A 17,531-nucleotide genomic window follows, 5' to 3' on the forward strand; every position below is an offset into this window, starting at 1 on the left:
AGGCGGAGGGCAGGGCGGGGAGGCGCCGCTGGTGGTTAAAGGCGGAGCGGGGGGAGCGGCGGCAAGCTGCTGGAGGCGAAGCGAGGCGTGCCGCGGCCGGAGGAGGCGCGCAGGAAGCCGGGCACCCCCCCCCCCCCCCCCCGCTTCTCCTCCCGCCGGCTGGCGAGCAGCGCGGAGAGGGACGCGGGCTCGCCCGGGCTGCTGGAGTAAGTGGCTTTCGGTTTTGGTGGTGGTGGGGTTAACGGCGGAGGGCAGCGGCGCGGCTCCCAGGGCTTCGCACCTGGGCCCGGCTGCGGAGCGGGAGCGGTCCCCGCCTGGGGGGCGGCTTTGCGGGAGCGGCTCTGGGCGCCCGCCGGGAGAGCCGGGGGCGTGCTCTGCTCCGGTGGGGAGGGTGTTTCGGTGTGAGGTCTGTACTGGACGCGCGTGTGGTAACCTCGGGTTCAACTCTGAAGTTGCCTTTACTATAAATCTGTAGCAAACGCATCATCGCTGTCTCTCTTCTCCAGATCTTACTTTTGCAAAGTACAGTAGGAGCTTACACTACCAAGGGCTCCCAGCCCCCTCCCCTCTGTTTTATTTAAGCTTTTGGATGGAAGTAGTATAAAGTCCTTGGCAGCTGTCCCGTTTGTCTGTCTGTTGTCCCCCTGCTCAAGGGCTGAGCTCCCTGAGAACGTCCTCGTAAACGCAGATACAGCCCTAGTGTCTCTCTCTGTTTATGGATAGCTGTTTGCACATGTGTAGCTATCTATAGATAACAAATAGGGGTTTTTGCAGAACTCTTTCGCTAGATTTTCGTTCTCGGACAAAGCTGGTAGAATTCAGCGTCTCCTATTATTAAAAAACTGAATGCTGGGCAAAGAATAGCGTAGCTGTAGTTACACTGAACTTTGGAAAATGAAAACGGTTACTTCTCACTTGCATTGAACGCTTTCGTGGGACCACTTCTGGGTGAGAGCGTGCTGGTGTAACAAGTAAGCCCTAAACTCTTTTGAGTTCTTATCTCTTCTAACCAATTGCTTCAGTAAACGTTTGCAAGCCCATTACTGCAGGAGGTGATATAAATGCATGTGTGTGGAGACCCTGCGTTTAAAACGGCTGGATTTACTACCTGCTGAGCTTACTCTACTATGTACTGTGAACTGGTAGCACAGGCGCGTTGAAAGCGAGCTCCTTTCCACCCGCTTCTAGGAAGCGGGGGCTCTCCCGTCTCCACTCTGAAGCAGTTGCACTTTTCTTCTCTGTCTCGCTCCTTGCCACGCTTCCGAATGTGTCTTTACTGCCGTCAGAGGCCCTCGCGTCAGAGCGCCATGCCTGCTGCAGCTGTGCTGAGCCTTCTCGAGGGGCAGAGGCGTTGGACGTACGGCAGGAGCGCATCTCCAGGCTTGCCGGACGCAGTCAGCTTCCAGCTACGTGCAGCTGCACTCCAGCTACGCTCCTCTGCTCCTCTGTCTTATTTTCATTCTCTGTGTTTGCAGTCGGCTTCTGTACTGAGCTCTCTTTGAACCGTGACTGCTATTCTGCGATGGGGTTTCCACCCAGAAAGTTTCCCTGCGTGAGAGGTTTGCTCAAGTGTAATTACACTGACATTGGCCTGAAGACTCTGAAGTCCCTTTGTAAGATAGTCTTCTGACCATGGATAAGAAGCAAGCTTGGAGACGCAGCTGTTAGGAGCGTGGTATATTTTTAATTGAGGTTAATCAGACCTTTTATTTTTCTCACTTATTCATAGGTACGGTTCCTCAGAAATGTTTAGTGGTGAGCAGTGACTGACGGTTAGCTAGTAAAGACTCTATCTGATGTTTCAAGATCTTTAAGGGTTGATAGCTAAGGCAAAATCGAGTATTGGCTCTTCTGTAATAGCAATAAGCAGAATATTATTAATTTTAATGTTAGCCATTTACCAATTTTATTTAGTCCAACTTTGGATGAAAGTTTTGAGTAGGCACACGTGCATGAAAAATTATTCACACACCTTATATCTAATTTATAGTGTTACTTTCGTTGTGTATATATATGGATGTATGCTTGGTTTTGCTTAATCGTGTGTGCGCACATGTATGCATGCACAGGAGCGCAGTAATAATAACTTTATGAGCTAGGCTCTTATTACATAATGTAATATGGATCTAGAGATCCATTTCTGCCTGGTAATGTGTCACTAACAAATTTGGAAAGCTAGATGGATGTGGTAGGTTTGAAGGCCACTAATGCAAACCAGTTTTCCAAATGAAAGCTCATACAGGTTCCTTTCCGCTTCCTACTTTGTCTTCACACAAGTCTCTGCAAGCTTTAGCAAATATTTAAAAGAAATGTGCTTTTTTCCACGGTCAGTTTGCAATTGTTACTTTCTACTTTCCCATGTAAATATCTCGATGGTTTCAAAACAAGGGTTTGCATTTACAAGTAGCTCTGTGAAGCAGCAGCTTACTTCTGTCATAGTGCTTGTTCCAGCAAACAGGACTTAAAGAATTATTTTACCTTTTCTAAAATATGTGGGCCTACGCTGCACTCAATTTAAACCAGAGGTCTGATAGTCTAGTTGTATAAATTAATTAATCTCCTGTATATTGCTTTGCCTTCCGGTTGTAGTTTAAGCCTGCATTTTTCCGGGGATTAGCTTTATCGTTGTGGGTGTGCCACTGCAGCTGATGTGAGCTGGTGGATGTGAGCAGGACCGCAGAGTTCTGCCTCCAGAAGGGTGTGGATAGCGGGGCGCATGCCTGTCCCCTTCCTTGTTGGGCACTCTCAGGAGAGTGGGAGACCACTGAAAAGCTGAGTGCTGGGTAAAAAGGGAAATGAACACGACACAAAAATTAGAGGCTGGGAAAAAAAGTTCTGAAGCAGGTCGGACAAAAGTGGGAAGATAACCCTTTAAAGAAGAAGGCCTCGTGTGCTTCAGCTGCTTCATGGGTATTTGTGTGTTCAGACTGGAGCTACTTGGGAGTAAATGATGTGGAGCACAGAGATCACGGAGGCTGCGCTCTCAGCAACAGCCGTTTTGCTTTAGGGGTCCGCTGCAGCTGTGCCGCAGCTCTTGCTAATGTAGATGTAGCCCGTTTCTTCCGAAAAGCATTACTTCAGAAAACAATTTTTATTACATAGTGAACAAACAATTTGTAATCAGAACTCTTCCTCAGCATCACAGTACTGCTTTTAGAAACATTTTGTATCCCTAAATAACTTTCTTTGAGCCAGGTTCCCAAGTGAACGTGTAGCTGTGTCTCAAGAGGGGTTTCCAAATGCCAGATGAACTCTCCCCGAGTTATATCCTGATAATGCTGCTGGAGCCCGGATTGTCGTTTCTCTGGTGGCTGGGTACAAAGTCTTGGACTGTGCCTTTTTTGCTTAGCAAAGCATTTCTCAAACCAAGTGCTGATTCTGATTTCAAAATGATATTAAATGCATGCCCCTCCTCTGGGATTGGATTTGCATGTACTATCAGGTCTCAATCTTTATTCCAGTATATAAAACTAGGCTACTTCCTTGACACACCTAGGTAATCACCTAGTTTGTAGTTATTTTTTGAGCAGGTACCTGTTTGTATATGCAGGTCTATGTCCAGTCTTGTAATAAGCAAAACACCTTATTTTCTAATACTTTTTCCTTTAGTGTTTGACTAGGGGCGGGGGGAAGAAAACCGTGGATATAGGTTCAGTATTAGGATCAAGCTGAATTGGTAGACTGTCTAATCAAATACATGCATTAAATATGAGGGGAGTGAAGAATATTAGAAGAAAGGGTGAACAGCTATAAGTTAACTGTATCTAACAGGAACGTTTCTTTCTAAGTACAGTAATTGGTTTATAGTATTTGCAAGTTTGTATTGTGTGTGTGGTGGGTTTTATGGCTGATATTAACCCCCACTAATATAGAAAGCAAGAATGACTATTTGAACTATTTAAGGTAAAGACAATGTTGGCACAAGGACAAAAAACGTATGAAAATCATCCTGCATACATTTACTCAGTAATCAGGCCGGAGACTAGGTTTCCCACTCCTTGGATGGCAGATTTTTAAGTAATCTTCCAATAGGACAGGAGGGAATTTGAATACTTTTATGATAAAACTTCATAAACGCATTATGATGTTTGTGTGGTGGGAAAGCTCAAAATACTCGTGACCTCAGTGTGTTTTTGTATTCCTGTTAGTCCTTAGGTGCAGTGCTTGGGATTACAGCCATCATTGTCTGTGGGCATTGCCTCATTCTCAGAAACATACTGCTTTCTCTAGCAAGATTATTACTGTCTGAAATCCCAAGAAAGATTTACAAATCAGACTTTCCCCCCCATTATCTGTAAGGCTTTTTTTTTTTTTTTGTAGGAGGGTAATGAAACAGAAGAAAAATAAGTGGTTAGGTTAAAAATACAAATAGTGGAAAGAGTGGTTAGGTTAAAAATACAAATAGTGGAAAGAGAAGCCATAAAAGTTTGTTCCTTGTAGGATACAGCTTAATGCGGTTGGGATATCATCTAATGCTGGGCGGGAAGATCTTGGTACCCGAGTACAGAAAGCAAATTAAGTAGTTCGAAGCAGTGGGGACCAAGAGAAGGAATGAGGATAGTACGCCTATTTTTTGCTTTGTTTTTTCTTTATTTTTGTGCATGACAAGTGCTGCAACTACTTTTGGGCACGATAGCCGAGCTAGTTGTCTGTACTGGAGCGTGGGAAGGATTTTCCCCATATGGTAAACTGCTGCTTTGCTTCCACTTATTAGTGCAGGGTGGCCTGCGGGGTTTTCGGGTTTTAAGTTCTGTGTACAGGAACTTACAAATTTGTGGTGTGGTCTGTGGCTGAAAGGGAGTTGTAACCCTGTGAGCTGTGTAGATATTGTGGGTTATGTTTCTGTGCTTGGTTGGTGAGGTAGTGCTTGGATAATTACTTTAATTAAAGTGCCGTAACTTGTGTTTAAGAACCCAAAGTAACCATCAGAGGCTTTAGGAGAGGATCTGGAGGATGGACTCTGCCCTGATATCAGCTATGTTTCGTACCCACTGGAACTTTTTCTTGGTGTGTGGCCTCATTATAGATACAGCTTACAGTAATTACATATAGAAGTCACGAGTGCATGAGTCAGTGGCCCAGACATCTACCTCACCAGCAGAAAACAAGCTTTGGTTGCCCTTCAAAGTGTGCTGCTTTGTTCTCGTTTGCTGTCGTTGCTGGTCAGGTAACAAGTAGCGCAGGGCAGCCCAGGAGATTAGACCCCTATCAACTGAGGAGAGAGATGCTTGGTGACTGTTAGGAGTGCTGCAGGGGAAGCATCTTCAGTTTTGGTTGGTTTACGCTTTAATCACTTGCTTCTAAGATGCTTACTTTGGTTAGTATGGTCTGACATCCTATGTAACTTAGTATTAACCGCTTCAGGCTTTTTTAAAAGCAAACAAGAAAAGCTATAGGAGACCTGGTAGATGATCTTGTTAACGGGGGTGCTGATAGGATTATTTTCTGATTACGTCCCCTTTTTCTTGTTGTTTGGCCACTTTCTGCATTGATACACCCATAAACTGCCAGTAACACGCTCTTAGAATAGGACAGCTTTAAATGCTTGTTACCCACGGTGAGAATCCTAATTGTGGCCTGTCTTACTGCTGTTTTGTGCGCCATCATGGTGGCCACCTTTTAAGTAGTCCTGCAAGAAGGATCAAAAGCTGAATTAGAGGGAGCTGAGGATAGCGTCTTCAGCTGTTGGGAGAAGCAGAGGCGGCAAGACGCTCAACTGGGCCTGGAGGGATGTCGGTCTGGGGCTCTCATCATCCAAAACTTACCTGAGAAGCTTTTGGAAGGAATGAGAAAGATTGAATTAGACAATGCTACTGTGCCAATAGCAAGTTATGCAAATTGTAGTGGTGATGATTATAAGTTTTCTATTTTTAAGACTTCCATTGAGTGACTCACTTTATTAGATGTGTTCGTTTAAAATGGAATGTGAAGCACCCAGATTCCATGGTAATGGCCTCCTAAAGCACACAGATATACAACATAACAGATTGGATTTCTTCTCTTAATTTAACAGGTTTTGCGTCTCATACACCATGTCTGATGGCAGCGTACAGGGCGTCACACACTCCTATTGCTAAGCTCCACAGTTTGTATCCATCTGTCTCTTCACTTTTGCTAAAGTAGTCATCTTTCTTTGATCTCTAACTCGCGATTCTGCGCCTGAATTTTCCACCATTCCCCTTCCCTTCCTCTTCCCTCATTCCTCTCATTCTTTCCCCCAACTTTGGCCGTGCGCTGCTTAGATCCAGCCCGATAACTTAATAATTAAAAAGTACTCGAGTACAGCAGTGCCGGCGATTGCAGCCCTTCCTTTTCAGTCACCTGGCCTCCTCGGGTGGCAGAGGGAGCCCTGGTAGGTGCCTGTGCGCGCTCTGGGCTGTGCAGAGTTACACAACTCAAAACAGGATCCAGCCAACAGTCTTGCAGCTACCTGGGCTGGGCATTACGGGAAATAAGGAAGGCAAGTCACTCCTAGGGTTTATATCAGGCTAATGAGAACTGCGGGGTGGCAGATGTTTGTTGCATGGGGCACGCTATTCAGAAGCATCTACTGAAGACGGGTGTTGAAATCCCTTTAAAAAACAGGATGTAAGTTGCACTTTGTATGCTTTTTGGTTTTTAAATGTGGGGCTGAAAGTGAAGCAGAAGGATCCTGCCTTTAAGAAGTGTATTAATTGATGAAGCGGAGCCCTTGCCCGTGGTGCGGGAGGTCCAGGGTCTGTTAGCTTGTGAGGTTCACCCGGGGACCTCACTGAGGCAGGGTTGCCGGTCGCCAGCCTGGACTCTGGAGTGGGAGCTTCCAATGGAAGTGGCTACTGCATGCTTCTTTACATCAAAGTAAGTGCGACTGAATTGCTGGTTAAGAAATGCACTGCAGGAGGGAGCGGTTCCTACTGTGACAACAGTTTTAAAGTATTAAAAAGTATTAACTTTTTTAACTTCTGGAAACTGAAAGCATGAACTTGTCCTCATAAATCTTTTGTGTGGTTTCATTTCATGTAACCAGTGCTTCCCTCCCCACCCTCCTTTGTGTTTCCTTTCAAGTTTAAAGCCTATTTCTCCTTATCAGAAGTTCTTTAATAGCTAGAAGTTTGAGCTAATGTCCTTGTGAATCTTTACCAATACTCAGCTGGTTTGCTGAGAAATGTTCCCTGTGGGTTATTTAACTCTTTGGACAGATCACGCTGTACGCAATATCCGCTCCTCGTGGCATGCCGCTGGCTCCTTCCGTGCCAGTCAAGGGCTCCTTGCTCCTGCCTGAGCTTGTTCCAGAGCCTGTCGGGGACTTCAGCCCACCCTCAAATCGAGAGCATGGGTCCAAGGGGTGCCATTTGTGACCTGTATTGAAACTAAGGATAAGGCTTAACATGCGGATTTACAGTGTCAGGTGCCCCTTACAGCATTAAAGCACTATATGCTGTTTGAGCCATTTTTAAAGGTGACTCAAAACATTTGTGTTATGGAAAGATGACTTATTTCTGACTGCATAACTTCTCATGCTGTCTGCTATTATAATTTTCATTAAAATAAAATTCAGTTTCCATCACAAGCTATTGATCTCTGCTTGGAAGAGAGTCAAGTTTTATTACCTACTTGCAAAAGACGAGGGGTGTTTAGGTGTAGGCTCTTCTCTGTGTACACAGCAGTCTGTGTACAACCTTTGTCGTAACTATGTGGACTGTGTTCTTTCCCCTTTCATCTTCTGCGCTCCGGTTTATCCTGCTTGGTGCTGACAGTAGCCTTTAGCAGCCGTTCTGGGACAGAACTGGAGGGGAAAAAAAACCTGCCAGTGTATGTTTAGAGAGCCTCTAATTTCTCTTTGGTTGTGTGTACACTGGGACAGTGCTTAAGCCATCCTCCTGCCTAGAGGAGACCTTGCTGCGTGCTATTTCCCACATGCAATGCAGTTCCCTTCGGAAAGAAGCCGGATCATTTGGGCAGGGAGAAGTTGCAATATGCTCTAGTAGGGCCCTGCTGAAGAGTCTGGGGCAGAGCCTCGGCATGGCACACAGCAGCCTGGCACGTATATATCGTGTGCCGGCTGTTTGTCTGGGGCTCTGCCTGCCTGCAGTACCTGCTAATGCCCCGAGCTCAATTCAGTCTAATCCAAATACATCTGCTCATACCTTGCAAATACGGGCTCGCGGGTTCCTAGGATGAAATTGAGATGTTCTAGGTGTAAAAGCACTGTCTGTAGGTTTGAATGCCTGTCTAGCTTTGCGTTGGAGTAGCTTATGTTAAGCCGTATTTTCCTTTCTGTCCCTGAATGAGCTTCTCTTACCAATGGTGAGCAAGATTTATGTGCCAATTTGAGCAGCTGGTCTCCTGGGAGTGTTCCTTTCACCGGAGAATTGCATATAATCTGGCTATCAGCTCTGAGTAGAGCTAATGACACACGTACCTGGCTGTCGGGCAAGCAGAGGGTAGCCCCTTACCGACAGCTGACGGTTGAGGCTAGAAATCCCTCCTGTATAGAGGGCATGAGCCTGCCAGTTTCTTTATGTTACATGTTATCTTGCATAATGAAAGCGGCAAAATTGTTCTCTGTGGCATATCTAATTTCACTTCAGTGCAGTTAGTACAGCTGTATCCACAATGAGACTGGTATAAGCTCCCACTGTAGGAGTGATCCTGAACCCCGTTCCCTATGTGCCTGTACCTTCGTGCCCACTGTGGTAGTGCATGGAGCTCACCACTGATGTCAGCCGAGTTGTCGTAAACAGGTTGTTAGTGGAAAGGCTTGTCACAGCTCTCTGCATGTTGTTATACGTGCAGTGAAAAAACTGCTCATTTGTGGGAGGAAGCTATGGGGCAGTCGGATCAAGTTGTAACAGTATGTGGGCAACCACATTTGTATTCTAAGGATGTTAAACTGGGACAACAGAGGTGAGTGCCGCTCGGCTGTCCAGTCTGATCCTCCTTGGAGGTTATTGCCTTTGCTGCTTTTGAAGCAGCTTCTGTACTGCTGCGGTTTCCAGCCTGGTATATAGGTACTCTCAGGTCTCTCTTTTCCCCCTTGTTATCAGTGCACGTTTGTGTGTGGCTGTGTGTGAGGAAGCCAGCTCTGGGAGGCGGTGGAAGCGGGCGGGCAGGCAGCGGCCATTTCAGGTCCCCAGATCTGACTGCCCGTGGTTGAGTGTCAGCACTTTCAGGTGCCGGTGGAGCTCTGCAGACTTCTGCGCATGTTGCGTTGCTTGCACTGGATTCTGTAGGGTAAAAAGTTTCACTGGTAGAAATTTGAAGGTGGAAAAGGTTCGTATGCCAAAAGACCGTGGTAAATATAAAGCCTTTATAATGGCGTCTATCTCATTCAGAATTTTCAGGAAACCAATTTCGAGTTGAACTTTCATTTGATTTTGATAATCATTTAACTTCTCAAGACTGACTGTCCTTTGTTTCTGCATATGAAGCAATATTTATTGCATGCAATTGGCGGTGGAGTTTGTCAGGTTCCTAATAGAGATTTTGTATAGGAAGCTGTTAAATAAAAGCTGTTTGCTTGCCTCTCTAGTATTGTTGCTTCAAAGCTTTCTGGATAAAAGTAAGCATTGTGGGGGCATGGGGGCTTTTGTTGTTTTTGCTGTTTAAACGAATTCTCTTATCTGGAAGAACTAGTGTTTATTCCAGTTAATGCATGAGAACCTGTGGCATCCGCAACAAAATGTTGCCTGTCAGCACACGTGAGTACAACAGTAGGGTGGGGGGGTTATGAAAGGCATGTTAGCATGGCAGGTTGCTGATACCCGACGGGAAGTATGGAGGAAATGGCACAGGGAGCTCCTTTAGCTGAAGCAGCTGAAAGCAGAGACCTTGGGTCTGTGCCTGCTATTTGCAGAGGCCTGTTGGGAGATGGAAACGGAGGAGATGCAGCTCTCTGAACATGAAGAGCAGGTGTAATATTAGTCATTATCTTATTTCCCAGCACTGGCCCAGTACAGCTTTTATTCAGTACGTGAGCATGTTCTGTTTGAGTTTTTTTTAACAAAAAAGTTATCAGAAGAATAGCTATTTCAAACTACTGAAAAATAGCATAACGCTATCTATGTAACTCAGAGTTGTGGTGAGTGTTGAGTTTATTCCTCCTGATTACTTTCATAAGTTTGTGCAGCATTGTTGTACAAACAACTTAGAAATCTACTACACAGCTTTGGGGGAATTTGTGCTTTTTTTCCTTCATATATGCAGTGATATTTCTAGTGTGATTCACAGGGAAACTTTAGATTTTCGTTGATGCAGTAAGGGTTTTTTAACCCGTAACTAAAGAAATGAAGGTCAACTGAATAAAAGACAGAGCTACATTATTTCTTCAGTTTTAAAAACTTAGATTTTTTTTTTTTCCAGAAGTATTGATAAAATGCTTGTTAAAAAGGCCCAGTAGAACATACAGTCCAAAGATCATGATTTCCTTGTTTTAAACACAAAAATAAATGACTTCCAAAGCCGTCTGGGAAACTGCATTTTTAAAGTAAACTGGTGTAGGCAATGATCACCGAGACTCTTAGTCAGTGGTTCGTATACCTTGTGCTGCTCTTCCAGTCCTACTCAATGAAAATGTAATGGTTTAACTCTGGTGGGTATGTACCTGGTCTTCAAAATTAAATCTCAGAAAACGCTTAAGGAGGTCAGGGGACAAGAAGCAAGGATTAGTGTTGGCTGCGCCTTCAGTTACCCTGGCTGTGCAGTCGGCCCCTCCGCAGGCTTGGTTTGACCTTGGGTGGAGGGTGCCTTGTTGTGCAGTGGAAGGTGCTCAGCACTTAGCTAGGAGCCTGTTGGACTGCGCTTGCCATCGAACACCAGCTGCTAAGCTATGGCTCTCAGTTTGTTCACAGTTAATGAACTTTTGAAGAGTTTATGAAGTTGAGCAGAGCTTGAACTGGGATAAGTAGGGTTTGTGCTTCAGCCATCACCCTGTCTTACTGAACTTGGTAAAACATTGCAAGGATACACTTCCATTTGTTTTCTCGAAAGCCAGTATCTCTGCAGACACGTAAGCCAGCTTGTTGGAAGATGCTAATTTGTTCTTTTTAAACTCCCTTGGATTCTAGAGCATATTGTGTTTCCAGAACAGGCACTTGCAAGGGTTTCATACTCTTATTTGAAGTGACTCCTTTGCTGATGTGTAAGGTGTGTGAAACTACTTCAAGACTGCCACCAGTTTGCAATCTGAAAGATGAGTAGTTATTCTAGCGACTTGAAGAAACCTTATGGTAGAAATGCATAGTACACAGAGTGCTTGGATGATGTGTATGTATTCACCATCACCATATGCTTCATGCGGCTATAGACAGTATGTGAACTGATGTTGATTGTCTTAGTACTTTTATTTTGCAGGAGACTATGAGCGTTGTGATGGCAGTGCAAGTTTTCCAGCTGCACGTTTTAATTCTTGTGCAATACTGAATTTCATACTGTGTTACGACTTCATGCGTATCTGTAGGCATTTTCAGGTATGTGGAAGTGATATTACAGAAGGTTGTCTTAACAGATTTAAGGTGGTAGGGTTTAGCTGATGGTTAGTTTTTATTTAACTGTGGGAGGGGGGAGATAAATCTACAGGATAGGGTCTGATTCTGAGGCATGCTGCTCCGGTGGTAGGACATTTCTCAGATTGCTCAAATCCTGTTGTGCAAGACTTGTGCTAGACCGATGGGAGAGGGACTCTGCAGGTGACAGGCCTGCGTCCTGGTGTGTGTGGCTGTCCCAAGAGCTGGCTGTGCTGGGCTGCTGTGGGAGTGCTCCAGTGGGTCCTGCCGCAGGCAGCCTTCTTCGCTGGGCACTCACTTTCCTCTTGCAGTGGTAGCCCACGTGCGATGCAGCTGGGCAGTGGACCACAAACCTGATCGGGAGCCCCTGGGAGCCGGGGAGGGGCAGCCACACTGTAGTGCCAAGTGCATTACTCTGCAGCGAGCGTATGGGGAGGTGTAGGGGTGGCTGCGGCAGTGCGTCAGCCTGGCTATCTGTGATAGATAGCACCCTGCCGTGGTGCGCTCCTTATGTAGCTGTGTACTGGTGGTAGTGCGGCTGCTCGCTGTTACTGGCAGCGAGGTCCGAGACATCTGACTCAATGCTTACTCCCTGTTTCCGTGGAGGTGCTGTAGCTTTTGAGGCCAGGCCTCCACAGTAACTTTCCTTTGAGAAACTTCCCTTGCTATGGGGTTTTTCTTGTCTGTTACCTTTCCCTTTTACGCCTCCCTGTCATGGTATAAGGGAAAGATGAAGTTGGTCTTTTTTGAGACCAAAGTAAATGGAAAATGTGATACTCTACATACATACCAAGAAAGGTTGTTACGGTGGGAATCTTCAAGAGCATACATGCTGCTCTTCAGAAAAAAAATGTTGGAAGCTGGAAGTCTTGGCTTTCTGTACAATAATAACTTGCATATAGTACATACATACATCATCTGTACATCAAATGTTTGCATACAATAATTGTGTGTGGAGTTCCTCCCCACTGAGTGCACTGCAAGTAAAGTGCACAGGGAATGAAGTTAAGATCTACACCATCTTAAAAAAGAAATTCTCGTTTGGCTTGTGTCTTAAACGTGTTTGGTGTATTTTTTTTTAGGAAAAAAACCTAATTATGCTAGCTGGAAGAACTAACAGGAGAAGAAAGATGAAATGTGTACAGATGTGTAGTAACATACAATGTTTCATGTTTAATTATATTTATAAGGCCAAAGAAATAACTCTTCAGCTGTAAGTAGTTTGCTGCAAATCTTGGCAAGAAAGCTGTGCGCTGCCAAAAGTAATGGTTTATAACCCAGTCTGGTGTGTTTGGTGTAAGATGGGCAGCAGCCGTGGAGGGAGGGCTGCAAAGCCTCTAGATCAGCAGGCGCCGCGTGCAGCCCGGCATGCAGCGAGGCGCCGTGCCGTGCCGGAGCTGTGCTGGACCAGGGCAGCAGGGGTGGCCTGCAGGGCCTCGCCAGGGCACCAAGGCAAGGGCTGACCCCCTAGCCAGGCTTTGGGTGAGGCTACCGGGGCCTCCCCCTGCCCAGCCCCGGGATGGGGAGCCACCACGGCTCCCTGCTCCTGGCTCGGGGCCACTCCTGACACGTTGTAAGTCCACTGGTGTTCCGGTGTTGGCACGGGGCTGTACACGTCTGCTTCTGCTTTAAGCCTTAACAGCGCTAAATCTCTTGTGTGAAGACTGCTGGGTGAATCTGGGGCTTGGACAAAGATGTCCTCCTAACCGGAGGGCTTGGAGTGCTGATGGGAGTCCTTCAAACTTGATGTACGTTGTTTCTAATGCAATGCGAGTTGCTGCGGTCCTGGGAAGATGGATTAGGTTGTGCCTGCTTAAGATTCAGGTCAGTTCCATGCAAATTTTTCATTCAGTTTCCGAACACTGGGTCTCTTAAGAATTTGCCTGACCCACATAGGGCTAGTTTTAAACCCTCTGTAGCTAGATGACAAAGTTCTGCACTTATTTCAAGCCACTTAATCTTGTCCACTATCTCTGCTGCTGCTTCACACTGAAGGACCTGCTTCCTGACTAGCAGTGCATTGCTTCTCCACCATTCCTGGGTAGGACAAGCTTTGCTGGTATACAGTGAATACTGGGATCGTAATTCCTGGCTGGAAAGCAGGATGGAGTGCTGTTAGGCAAATGTAGTTGTAGAAATTGATGGGACGGGAGGGTAGCTAAAGGTGATCTTGTCAAGCAGATCGGCTGTTCTGTTGTGATAAGGATTTGGTGGCCATGTGGCTGATGACAGGGTGTTCTTGTTCTGCTTTTGCCACAGTATTGTAAGCACTTGTCACATATACAACTACTTAGAGTTTAAATGGTGGGTGTGTGTACATCTACTTGTATATCTAAACACTCTTTTGTTGTTCAGCTTTCACAGCAAATACCAGAGCACTCTGGCTTGTCTCTGTCTAGACTTTGTTTAGAAATTATTAATACTGCAATGAAAATTGCTAATTAATATACTGCTACCCTAAGTTTCAACTTGTCACAACATTGTCATTAGTTTCTGCAAATGGTCTATTCTGTGTAGCCTAGATTCTAACATGGTAAAACTGCCTATTAATTTTTATCTTCTCTTCTTACAGTAAAAAATGGCATTTCAGAAGGCAGTGAAAGGAACTGCTCTCATTGGAGGAGGTGCCATAGCAACAGTTTTTGGCCTCTCTCAATTTTCTCAGTATAGAAACAAACACGTAAGTATTAATTATGATCTTTGATAAAATATGAAACTTAAAATCTGTTTGAGCGTATGTTAGGCTTATATGAATAGTTTTGTTTGGAAAGGAATGCCAAGAGCCTCTCAGCTTGATTTGGTAGGTGCTAATCTGCAGGATGGCATTAAACGATGTTTCGCTATTGTACGTCTTTAACCAGTGGGGAAGTGAGATTCTTGTAAATCATTTTTCATGTTTAAAAGATGACCTTTGTGTACTACTAGGGATTTTACTTAGTTGCAGGAGGAGTGGAAAGTACCAATTGAAGTATAAGCACTAAGTAGAGTTTGGACAGTATTTTCAAACTTAGAAGCTTGAAGTGAAACCACTAGCGCTACCCCTGAATATCTCAGCTTCAAAACAGTCATGGTGGCAGCTCTCGTTCAGTTCAAATAGCTGAAAACTGTTTTAGGATAGGATCTGTGTCAAAGAAGTCAATGGTGAGGCACCTGTTGTTTCTGGTGGGCATTGGCCTCTGTCTGGGTGGGCACAACCTAGACACTGGTAAGCTTGAGGCACAGTTTAGTGCTGTCTTCCAGGTAACTAAGGCACATGGACAGAATAAATTCCCCGAGCAGTGAAGGGTGATGTTGGAGACTTACTGTTAAAGTAAAGTAGTGGCAGCAGAAGGAGATGCATTAGATTCCGGTGTCAGTTTGTGGACTGATTCTTGCTGTTGTAGAAAATAGATTTCATTTCCTTGCAGTAGAGTCAGAGTCACCGTGCTCTTTGACTTGCTTCTCGATGCAGAAGCCAAGCAGAAATCAGTAAAAGGAACATGTGTTGTGGACTGGTTTTAGGCAGAGCTGGTGCAGATCAACAACTACTCTTTGTCTTAAAGCAAATAAATGCCCATTATTTTAATGCAGTTGTGCTGTGCTTTAGAATTATAAAATAACCATGTCTGGGCTTAGTAGATGTGTATAAGGGAACATGTCTTCTGATCTTGTGCTAAATGTGGGCTGTGAGGCTGGCACCTCGCATTTGGCCAAAAATATTTGCAATCAGTGTTCCATAAACTGGTTGAAGTAGGTGTAGTCAAAGCTCTGGCCTGATTTGCTTCAATCTGGGTTTGGAAAAAGCTTGAGCCCAAGGAGCTACATCCTTGTTCCTTTGAGATGGTATCAGTCTGAGCAGCTAGGTGAGCAGATGCTCGTTTCGCATTTCACCTTAGAAATGTAATCAGTCAGCCCTTCATCCAGGCAAGCTGTTACTCTGTGAACTGCTTTAGTTACCACACACTTACTATAAGTTGCCATTCAAATTGGGCAAACTGAAAATAGAAACAGAAGAAGTGGATCTTAATGGTCTAGTTGAAGGTAAAACAGTGGGTGATGGGAGACAGTCTTCACTTAGCTCCTTGAAGGTGTGTGTTATGTCTGAATAAATGATAATCTGAATCTTCTGGCTGTTTTTATGGGGAGGAGGAGTAGCAGCCGAGGTATTGGTAAAGCAAATGAGATGAGTCATTTCTGGGGAACCTAGCTGGAAAGTGGATAAGCTAGGATCCTTATGGCTTCAGGAAAAATGTTGCAGAAAATAAAACCTAGCATTTAAAGTGAGCTTCCCATTGGGCTGCCAGTCTTGCACCTAGCTGATAATACTGTTTCTAACTCTCTCTGGAGTCTTTATCACAGGATTTTACAATCTGGCTTCACTGCTGTCAGAAATGGCAGTTTCAAATTTTAGGACTGTTAAATAAGAGGAGGAGTTGGAAGTGTAAAGTGATGTGGATAGCTCATTTGTTGTATATGCACTATTCCAGAATTCAGGGAATTCCTATTTTTCTGGGAATGGGTGGCCATTGGATGGCCATTGTGAATTTCCAGAGAAAGATTAAAAACCAGAGTTTTACAGAAGGTGATAATGGTGTGAAAATGGTATAACCACTTGTCCCCCAATTTCTAAACCTGTTGCGTAGGATCAGTCTACAAAGGATCTGAAAACTTCCAGCATATGTGTAAGCAAATGGATCTGTCAAGTGAACAGCATGTTGTTTTCATGTTGTACTAACTTGCACACTTCCCACGTGATGTCCCTTAAAGCTGCTGCCTTAAACACCTAATATAGGGCAGCAGGTGGAACATAACTGGAGGGATTGACACAAAGGAGGACAGTCCATTTGTTGTGTTGACATATCTAAGCTGTGGGCATGTCCCCCAGCCCAAGTGTCCTCTCTTTAATAATGCCTGCCAATCAAATATGTGCTAGGGCAAAGATCTTGTCTTCCTTTGCCAGGGAAGGATACTGCCCCAAGATGTGCACTAATTGGCTACACATTGTAGGAAATCTGTTGTTATTTCAAGAACAGAATCCATCACATAATAAGACAGAAATGAAATGCTCCAGTTTTTTACCCATGTTCGTATTGCCTCACTCAGCCACAGCACAGACATCCAGTCACTAGCATCCTGCAATTAGGGGCACCCAGTTACAGAATAAAGACCTCGGCTGGCTAATAGTCCTGAACACATAGTCTAGTTGATCTATCTTTCTTCGTTTTCCATGTTCACTCAGCTGGTGTTCAATGTTTCTGCGAAACTTGGCTGTCCCAGGTAATTCCAAGGGAGAAGCTGAAGGGTGGTGAACTTCTGGCCCTTGAGCATGAGTGGGAGGTCATTTGGACTCAATGATCTTAAAGGTCCATTCCAACCTAAATGATTCTATGATTGGTTAGTTGAGCATACTAGTGAGTGGTTTGTCTACTAAGAGGGACGAGTATTGGCAATCTCTGATGTTGAAATTTAAATTGTCCTTGCTGGGTTTGAGAGTCAAAAGCTGACTGTGAGGAGAATGGCACAGTTAGCATAGTTTACTTTGTCTGTATGTAAACAGCTATAAAGTGTTTACACCTTGGAAATAAAACACCCCATTGATTCAGATCTGTTCTGGTTTTCAAGATTTTTATCCCAACTTATTTTTCTATACATGCACACACGTGTGTGCTGACATTTTGGAGCACATTTCTGCAACAGCAATTGAGGCGATATAATCTGAGAATATATATCTGTGTATGGCATATGCAGGCATACAAGCAGTTTAGTAAATTGCCCTTATTGTGTGTTGTTGAAAAACCCAACACACAAGTTCCCGCTGAGCAAAGGGAGGATGGGAACGTGTGTTGACATGACAGAACTGTTGTTGAATTTAACTCATAAGCTGATAGATGAATATTGCACTTCTGTGTCTTGTTTAGTAACCTGATCACTGGGATATTTACTGAATTAATAAGCTGGGTTAGCTTAATGCTATGTGTAAGGGAGTAAGTAGGAATGACACTAATTCAAGCAAAACCTCTTTCGGTAAACACACAGGAGTGGTGCTTTCATATTGAATAACCGTTACCC

The 17,531-nt window shown here is 44.7% G+C and overlaps 1 protein-coding gene across 5 annotated transcripts in view; it reads left to right on the forward strand.

Annotated features, from left to right (window-relative positions):
* The first annotated feature begins 139 nt into the window (after nt 1-139).
* GPD2 (glycerol-3-phosphate dehydrogenase 2) overlaps nt 140-17,531 on the forward strand; it is a 65,871-nt gene continuing 48,479 nt past the window's right edge. Inside the window, exons 1-2 of one of the 5 annotated variants that reach the window (XM_076343225.1) lie at nt 140-206; nt 14,056-14,163. In XM_076343225.1, the coding sequence (XP_076199340.1) occupies nt 14,062-14,163 (102 nt within the window). In that variant the 5' untranslated portion in view covers nt 140-206; nt 14,056-14,061. Of the gene's footprint in view, nt 207-732; nt 972-1,494; nt 1,693-6,534; nt 6,589-13,430; nt 13,525-14,055; nt 14,164-17,531 lie in introns of those variants that run through there. The other 4 variants (XM_076343229.1, XM_076343227.1, XM_076343228.1 and 1 more) reach the window with 4 other exon arrangements.

The sequence above is a fragment of the Aptenodytes patagonicus genome, chromosome 6, assembly GCF_965638725.1.
Source record: "Aptenodytes patagonicus chromosome 6, bAptPat1.pri.cur, whole genome shotgun sequence".
Lineage (NCBI taxonomy): Eukaryota > Metazoa > Chordata > Aves > Sphenisciformes > Spheniscidae > Aptenodytes > Aptenodytes patagonicus.